Source organism: Etheostoma cragini, chromosome 15, assembly GCF_013103735.1.
Source record: "Etheostoma cragini isolate CJK2018 chromosome 15, CSU_Ecrag_1.0, whole genome shotgun sequence".
In the NCBI taxonomy this organism is placed as follows: domain Eukaryota; kingdom Metazoa; phylum Chordata; class Actinopteri; order Perciformes; family Percidae; genus Etheostoma; species Etheostoma cragini.
Window position 1 is genome coordinate 23,669,133 of NC_048421.1, and position 9,509 is coordinate 23,678,641.

At 39.7% G+C, this 9,509-nt stretch overlaps 1 protein-coding gene across 2 annotated transcripts in view; it reads left to right on the plus strand.

Annotated features, from left to right (window-relative positions):
- The first annotated feature begins 372 nt into the window (after window positions 1–372).
- Window positions 373–9,509, plus strand: part of wipi1 (WD repeat domain, phosphoinositide interacting 1) — a 19,105-nt gene continuing 9,968 nt past the window's right edge. The window contains exons 1-5 of one of the 2 annotated variants that reach the window (XM_034895244.1): window positions 373–755; window positions 3,706–3,788; window positions 5,304–5,473; window positions 6,977–7,073; window positions 8,088–8,185. In XM_034895244.1, coding sequence (XP_034751135.1) covers window positions 640–755; window positions 3,706–3,788; window positions 5,304–5,473; window positions 6,977–7,073; window positions 8,088–8,185 — 564 coding nt within the window. In that variant the 5' untranslated portion in view covers window positions 373–639. The remainder of the gene's footprint in view (window positions 756–3,705; window positions 3,789–5,303; window positions 5,474–6,976; window positions 7,074–8,087; window positions 8,186–9,509) is intronic. The other variant, XM_034895245.1, reaches the window with a different exon arrangement.

The window sequence follows — 9,509 nt, forward strand, 5'->3', positions numbered from 1 at the left end:
ATATATATACATGTATAAATAAAGTTAATGGGATCCTCAGATCAATTCTGTTAATTGACATATAGACCTGTACAAACACATTTATTCACACATATTTATGAATTAAAAAATCTGTATGAATTTAAATAAAATGATATGTTCTGACTGTAGATAATGCAGTCGTGTTTTACGAGGGAAACAAATTCGAAAGGTATTCAGTTCTCCACAGAGCTGCTTAACATGAGTGGGCGGACACAAACAAACAGCACTCCACGCTATCAGCCAATCAGGACACAGTGTTGCACGCCTGACCAATCACAATAGAAGCCCGGGACAACGCGGGTTGACCACCGGCCAATGGTAAGAGGCGGATATGTGACGTAGTGCTGTCAGCTGTTCTTGTTTTGCTTCGTTTTTCCCCTTCTTTTCCTCCGGGGTCTGGATAACCGACCGGAAAAAATAAACGCAGTGAAACCGAAATTGTGTTCGTTAGTAGTGGAGAAAGGCGCCAGCTCGGCCCCGAGAAGGCTCCCACAACCCCGCGGGCCACGTTTCTCCCATATTGGAGCCGTCTTCCGCCGACATCGAGCGAAGAGGTGCAGCCGATCCCAGGCCTCCAATCCAGGGCGGAGGGAGGGAAGGAGGTCGCTGGGAATCGGGATGGAGACCGGAGAGGGTGCCGGCGGGCCCGGCGGGCCTGGCGGCCCGGACGGACCGGAAGGGCCGGACGGGCCGGGGATCCAATTCGGCTGCGCCTCCTTCAACCAGGACTCCACGTAAGCGATCAGGCATATAAGGACCAGATGAGTCAGCCAGAGACCATTACCCTGAAACTAGACATATAGCCTGTTTATGAATTTATGAATTCATTTTAGTCACTTGGCTATGTAGGTGATACAACCTTAGGCTTCATACAATTAAAGGGACACTCCACCAAGTTTACATGGGCCCATCAAGCTCAGCTCAGCTGTCCATCTGTTATTTGTATAGTGTTGTTCGACTCTGGAGAAGCTATGCATATATATATATATACATTTGAGAAGATAACCCTGATAGTGTCAGCTTGGGTTGGTGGGCTTGGTGGGGGTAATGATAAGGAAGCCAACGTGAAAGTGCCAAAAACTGCAGTTCCTCATGTGTCCATTTGTGTCTGTCCCCAAAAATAAAAACCCAACTTTACAGCAGAAATTAGCATGTTCCTATCCTGGAGCATAAACAGTTTTAGTCTCTATAGCTTTTTTTTTTTATTCAGGATAACTTTACTTTAGGGTTATGTGTATGTTTTTTTTTTTTTACATATCTTACCTTTTTAAATTATATTAAAGCTTAAAGTTATGCATTTATTAAAGGTGTTGCATTGAGTGACAGGTGCCAATCACAGGAGACTGTACACTTCATTTGATCCGCCTCAGTTCCCTCTACGCTCCATGCTCGATGTCCTCGTCTTTTTGTTTTGGATTAGTGTCAAAGCGGGGATCTCCAACGGGACAAAAAGGGGACAAAAACATCCCAAAAAATGTTAAAAACAAACGCCAAAATGTCCCAAATGTCATAAAATGTGACAAAAACTTTTAAAAAAGTAGCAAAGATTAAGAACGAAAAAAAAATAAGAAAGGTGACAAATTGTTTTAAATACAAGTGTCCAAAAAACCTTATAAAAATCATCAAAAATTGTCCAAATAAACTCTGAAAAAGGCACAAAAACTTCAAAAAAAATGCCAAGAAAACAACAAAAAGGAAACAAAATCGCTGGAAAAAGTGGCAAAAACATTGAAAATGAACAAAAACTATAGAGAAAGCCCAGCAAATGTTGCCTATGCCAAAGATGATAGGGGGATATCATAAAAAAATTGAAATAACAGAATAATTAGTTAAAGAGGTCAAATGTATTCTGTCTGTCTGGGTGTGTCACCCAGTCCAGCGGAGGAATGGATAGTCTTTTTTTACGCTTCATTTCCAGAATAGAATAACTCATTCAGTTCCCAAATATCAACCATCAGTTACTTTACAAAAAAGGTAGGTTATGACAGAAATATTTCTTATGTCACACAATCCCTTTAATCTACACAGACAGTCAAAATGGGCTGTAGTCTGTGCAGAGTTCTGCAGGTTTCCTCCTGCCCAGAAACAGGATGAGACAGCTCAGGAATGTACAGGTGAGGAATGAAGACACGGGTGGACATTAAGAAAATGACAGGTGTAAAAACAAATTGACGTCTTAAAGGTCCTATGGAATGAAAATTTCACTTTTATGAGGTTTTTTAACATTAATATGAGTTCCCCCAGCCTGCCTTTTGGCCCCCAGTGGCTAGAAATGGTGAGAAACCGAGCCCTGGGTATCCTGGTCTGCCTTTGAGAAAATGAAAGCTCAGATGGGCCGATCTGGAATCTTCCCCTTATGATGTCATACGGGGCCATGTAACCTCCCCTAAGTGTTTTTTTCTTCTTATATCCCAGAATGTATGGGGGGTGTAGCCTGACCTTCCTCCACAGCCCTGTGGACATGTGAGAAATGTAGTTCTGACAATGCGTGACTAGTTATCACATGACTGAAATTCTATACTTTGGTAGGTCACTTAATAACAACTGAGCTACTGCATCTCCATGACAACTGAGCATACTCCATCCCCTGAGGAAGACTGGTAGTAAGTGGACCAGGTTGATCTTTTTTCCAGAAGAGCTCACTTCGTATACAGTACATGACACATTTCACCTAGGGTGTCTAGACTATGGAAAAAAATCATAATCACAATTATGTGGGTCAACACTGAAATCATGATTAATAAACACTTTTAGAAAAAATGTTGCATTTACTTAAACTTAAAGAAACGGTGAAACAGTTGAACAAATCAACGGTGAAAACCAAGAAATGAACAATAAAAGGTTAACAGTGGCACAGTAAATTCTTTTTGGCATGAAGTTAAAAAAATAAGTTAATTTATAGATATGGAAAGACAAAAGGATCCAAGGGATAACATGCACAAGCTCCCCAATGGAAGAGAACAGGACACACAACACATACAAACACAGACAGCCAAAGGGTAAAATTTAAAAATTTAAAGAAATTTAAAAACTACACGTCAAAAGTACCAGATAAAACACCATGAGCTACATAGCAATAAATTACCCAGTCCCCAGTCTAGAGTCTATTTTCCCCTAATTATCTATTTTATTCCACAAGTAGTCCCTAATTTTAGATTTAAAATCCCTTCCATTTCTGCCATTTTAATATTAAGTGAAAGACTATTCCATAAAATAATTCCTGTATAAAAAAGGATTTTCCTGCTTGACACATTCAACACATATATTCATCTTACATGAAGGATACTGGCATAGTCTAATGACATGTTGAGTGTACACCATCAGAATCTGAAATCCCAAATATTTTGGGCCTACACCATCAATTATATTGTACATATAATTAAGACAAAAATAACATGTAATGTGCAAAAAAAAAAATTTTTCACAGATACATTGTTTCATTGTTTTAGCATCGTTAGGAGCTGAAATCAAGAGCAATATTTGATTAATTGCAGTATGACCATTAGGTGGCCCCCTATAATACGGCCTAGGGGAGGCCGTGTGATGGGGGGGAAGTGAATGCACCCCAAATCAACAAGATTAGACATATCAGTGCAATCCCTGCTAAAAATGTCTGTAATTAAAATTAAGGCTTTATAGTGTAGATGCGTGATGTGTGTGTGTGTGTGTGTGTGTGTGTTGCAGGTCACTGGCTTTGGGAACAAAGACCAGCTACAAGCTGTTTTCTCTGACCATGGTGGAAAAACTGGACTGCATCCATGAGAGTGGTGAGTATGGAGCTCTGACTCGGCACTTTTCATTCATTTCAGTCTCCGTGTTAAACAGGGAAAGGATTTGCGCTTTTGCATTTGTAAAACTATGCATTGTGTAAGCTGATCTGTCCCAGATTCAGGTTTCCCTACAAGGAAACACTGGTGTTTAGCTCCAAATCGGCCTGTCTGCCCGCCAGGAACATTGTTTAGAACATTCTTACCATGAAGCCATTTGATCTCGTTTTTGCTGGATGTTAACGACGCTAACGCCATTTTAATGAACCGTCCCGAAACAGACCATATCAGACTCAGGCACCCGGGTCAGAACAGTGGCCGTTGTAACTGTTACCTTTAACGGAGACTTAAAATCTTTCTCCACCCTCCGTTTTTAAGCTGTCTTTAAATATATATTCCCCAGTATAAATACTTTAAAACTTTCAAAATTCTCAACCCACAGCCAGTATTGAGAAACTGTGCATTTAAACATCATCAGGAGGCATCAGGACTTCCAAACTATGCTATGTATAATTAGTTAGTAAGTTTTTCCACAGTGCCGTTACAGTCGTTCCCCAGCTGCAGTGACAGTGCAGAGATACCGTGAGTCCCGGATACGCTGACCAATCGGAGCGGCTAGGCTTTTTCTTCTGGAAGGGGGGGCTTAACGAGACAGGCGTTTCAGACAGAGGGGGAATACCGACAGTATAAGATTAATTATGTGTTTTTGTGAACAACAAACCCAAAATACAAGTATAAACCTGAAAATGAGTAGAATATGGGACCCATTCCATTCAGTAACATTTTGATGTAAACACAGCTACAGTTACCAGTATAATGTGGGGGGAACCCTGTCATTAACCAGCTAAATCAGAGTATAATCTCATCAGAATATGAGTTTAACATAATTATGATGGATGTACACAACCAGAATACAGGAATAACTGGGTGAGGAAGGGAATCCTTCAAACATTAGCGTGATTATCTCAGAAAGGAGATGCACATTAAATCGCTCACTGGGTTGTTTTGGGGATTTAGAGGCTGGATGCTCAGACGTGGCCGAGCTTGCTTTAATTACACTCATGGCATTTTAATCAGCACCCTCCCATGGCAGAACTGTTGTATTTGTGTCAGTGTCAGGTCCAGTCTGATGTTCTGAATGACATAGTCTGACATTGTTGATCATTTGTGTAAAGTCAGTTTTATTTGTATAGCCCAATATCACGAATCACAAAATTACCTCAGGGGGCGTGTCAGGGCATGCTTAAATACTTAAGGGGATTATATTTTGTTATTATTATTGGACAAATTCACTGCGTTGGACAAATTCGAGTCAGACAGATTTGGCAATATATCTATTTTTAAGAATTTATTTCTTCTGTCCTGGAATTAAAGAGATGAGAATCAGGGTTCAAGTTTTTAAAGGTTTGTGTAGTTTAATCTCTGCCTTGTTGGTCTAGGTAGGAGAACGTTTGGAGACGTCAACATTAAAGCAGCGTCCCTGTCCCTCTCTGTCCGTTTCCTGTTCTCCCCCAGCAGATACTCCAGATGTCTACATCGTGGAGCGTCTGTTCTCCAGCAGTCTGGTAGTCGTGGTAAGCACCACTATGCCACAGAGAATGAACATCTACCACTTTAAGAAGGGGACGGAGATCTGTAACTACAGTTATCCCAACAACATCCTGGCTGTTAAGCTCAACAGACAGGTGAGCGTCCTCATTCCATATCCACAATCTTCAAATACGACAATGTAGCCATATAATTCATTACATTTTGGAAGTTATTTACACACTAGTGTGTGTGTGTGTGTGTATATATATATATATATATATATATATATATATATATATATATATATATATATATATATATAGGGTATCATCAGCATAAAAGTAAGGTTTATGTAGTGTTGTCTAATAATTTTGTCTAGAGGAAGCTTATATTGTATAAGGGGAAGAGAATTGGTCCAAGCACTGAGCCTTGTGGAACACCATGGCTAACGTTTGGATGCAATTGGAGAAAAGCAGTCTGTCAGGTCTCACAGCTGTTTCTAAGGGAACCTTAGAACAGTGATTGAAGATAAAAAACATCACAGATGGTTGGCAGGAGGTGATGAATATGATCTCTAATAGTTAGAATTATATGATTAAAGAAGCTCTTGTAGTTGTCACCACTCAGAATTAAAGGAATAGATGGCTCAATAGAGCTGAGAGGGTCTGTCAACCTGGCTACAGTGCAAAGAAACCTGGGGTTATTTTCTTCTATTACTGGTGAGTAATAGGCTGATCTGGTATTTCTGAGGGCCTTCCTATAGGTTTTCAGACTGTCTTCATCCAGATTGGTGGAACACCATTGACTCTCATCTTTCCATGAGGTTTGTTTAAATTCGCGGGTCATCATCTTCTCATTAGGGGAGCAAAAGAGTCTGGTGTCGTTCTCAGTGAGTGTGCAGCACCGGTGATCAGTTTGGAGGAATTAATTTAATAAAGGAGTCATCTGTTTTATTGAGGCATGGCATTGAATTATATCATGTTGGAATCCCTTCTTTTAATTTAGCTACAGTACTATCAGACACCTTTACCAAGTGGCATCTAGTCAGGTGAAAAACAATTAGATCAGATTTAAAAAATGATGTGATGATTATGGATTTTGTGGAAAAATCTATTAAGTCTTCAATTACACCAGACTGAAAAAATTAAATAATAATGAATAACCCTAACCCTAACCCTTATGGAGAATATATTTATTCATTATTCAAATTGAAAGGCCAAAGAGAAATTGAAAAGAGATCAAATTGAATATATTATTTTACTACGCTACTAGGAAAATTCAGGCCATAATTGAAGTGCAAAGGCTAAAATTCAATAATTTGTCTTCTTTTATTTGAGATTTTAATTCAAGCTTTTCCATTTCCCATTTTCCCAGTTTCTCTTTTTCTTACTTCCATCGACATTTTCAATGTCATCTTTCGAATTAGTTTTTTTTATTGCACTTTGTGTTTTCAAATAATTTTACAATTCAACTTTTCTTATTCAAGTTCTTTTTTTTCAATTATGGCTTGATTATTTTTAGTAGCGTAGTGAAATAATATTTTTAAATTTGCTATCTTTTCATTTTCTCTTTGGATTTTCAATTTGAATTCGGAATAAAAATATCCTCATTGCACGTCAGGAGGCGTGTAATGACCTGACGTGTGCTGTGTCTTGCAGAGGCTCGTGGTGTGCCTTGAAGAGTCCATTTACATCCACAACATCAAAGACATGAAGCTCCTCAAGACTCTGCTCAGCACTCCGTCCAACCCCTCAGGTACGGTAAGACGTTAATACCAAGAGACGGCAACTGCAAGTACAGTATGCGGTTCACACACACGAACACACACTTTCTGTGGTGTTGTGGCAGCTGGGTTGAAAGGCCCTGGACAAGTGTTGCCAGATCTCACGTAACAAATCCCCTTTTAACATTATTTAACATTAGAAAACTGATGGGAAATTATAGACTCTTTTTCACAGTGCTTTTAAGACGGGTTGAATCCATTTTTTTTCCTCCTTTCTCTTTCTCCATGTCTTTGTTATATTTAGTCCCGTATTTTCGCCCACATTTATTCCTCCAAAAACTCTCCTACAGTCCGGTCACCGTCAGTCGCTACTCGCGTGTGTTCCTAACCAGAAAACAACAGATTGCCCTGCTCTGCCTCTGATTGGCTAGTACTCGTTGCCATCTGCGTCAGAGCCAATTAGAAACAGGAAGTGGGTGGGAAAAACTCTGCTGTCTCCTGTGTGTATGGGGAACAACTGCTTGACTATTTATTATAGAGCTGGGAACAAGCCCAAATAAGCAACTACACAAGCCCAAAAAAACATGACTACCAATATTTATAAGCGACTTTACAGAAAAACAAGCCCAAAGTAGCTTATAATAAGCGAACTTGGCACCCCCCCAGGTGCTTTACTTATTCTGGCTGATTGGAAGTCTTCCCCAGGACTACTTGGGTGTGTAAAGACTGATTGATTGACATCTTTCTGAGCCTCCCGTTAGCTTAGCATCCTTATTGGTAGATCTAATTTGCGACGTAATGAGTTCCCATCAGAGCTCCGGCCCACCTTCAACCTGAGCAAAGGTCTAATCAGCCCGAATAATCAAAAAAACCTTTGTGGGTTTATAAAGGCGTTAGAGGATCATTCCTACTTTTCAACATGGGTCTTATTGTCAAAAGTGAAGCGTGACATATCAGGCAGAGTGGTGTTGTTACTTGGTAATCATATAGATAAAAATCCCTAAGCCACTGTTATGTTCAGAAGGATTCTTTCTCCCTTGTTGCAGGTCTCTGTGCTCTTTCTATCAACCATTCCAACTCCTACCTGGCGTACCCCGGCAGTGCCACCATCGGGGAGATCATAGTGTATGATGCCAACAATTTGGTAAGATGCGTCCATTGTCTTTCTTAAGATTATTTGTTGGGGCTTTTCCACCTTTAATGGAAATTGTCACAGGTCGGACTTGAACCCTGGACCTCTGTGTCGACGCATAAGCGTCTATGGGGTGGGTGCGGAGTGATATGATTAATAGAAGGGGTTCGGCTGATGAAGAGTTCTAAACCAGTTGAAGTGTGTGTATGGATGTGCAGAGAATCCCATTTCTCTGCCTCCCTCTGGTGATCCAAATGACATTTGCAAGTTTCCACAGCGCCCGAAGATAAACAACCAATCAGAGCTGAGAGTCTCTAACACAGTGTCAATGACTGCATTGCCTATTTTTCGCCTCAAACGTTTTACAAAACTGAGTTTCTCCACAAATAATTATGCAAAAGCTCCACTTTAAATCATGTTTATTAAAGATGTGCTGATAGGTTTCTTGGAAATAAATCATTCAGCATGAAAAAGCATACAAAATGACTATTCGATTAAAGAAATCTTAGCAATGCAGTAACAGAATCTCCTGTCAGGATATAGTGACAGTTTGAGAAATATGACAACAAGTTATATTTATGAAAGCTAACAACTATAACTTCAACTCAAGGTTCAAACGATTTAATTTCATGTTTAAGGTGTACATATATTTCAATTTTACAAATAATTTACATTTCACCAAAAATGAATCTGTTGTAGAGATCAAGTTATTTGGATTTACCTTTTCAACAAAAAAAAAGACCTGAGCTGTAATAAATGAGACTCATCCTTTAAAAATAAACCACCCTGCAATTAAATTTCATACTTGAATGTCACACACCTGAAACTGAATATGTTGCCAGATCACGAGTAGACTCAGGGGACGATACTGGGCCCACTGTTTTTCCCCGATTGCAGTTTCCCAGAAGTGTTTTTTTTAGGTCATCTCTCCCTCTCCCAGTGTTCTGATACTTGTTTGTCTGACAATGTTGTCTCTGATGACACCTTATCTGTACGACACCCTAGACTTCAAAATAATTTTGAATTGATGCTTCAGTTTCAGCGTTCAGGAACATTTGGAATTTGGAGGCACTATTGAACACGCACCATGGAGACTATCTAGTCTAGTATACACCCCTGTATTATGTTAAAATACAGGGGCATAAGTATACACCCCCCTATGTTAAAATACAGGGGGCATAAGGATATACCCCCTATGTTAAAATACAGGGGGCATAAGTATACACCCCCATATGTTAAAATACAGGGGCATAACTAAACACCCCCCTATGTTAAAATACAGGGGCATAAGTATACACCCCCCTATGTTAAAATACAGGGGTATAAGTATACACCC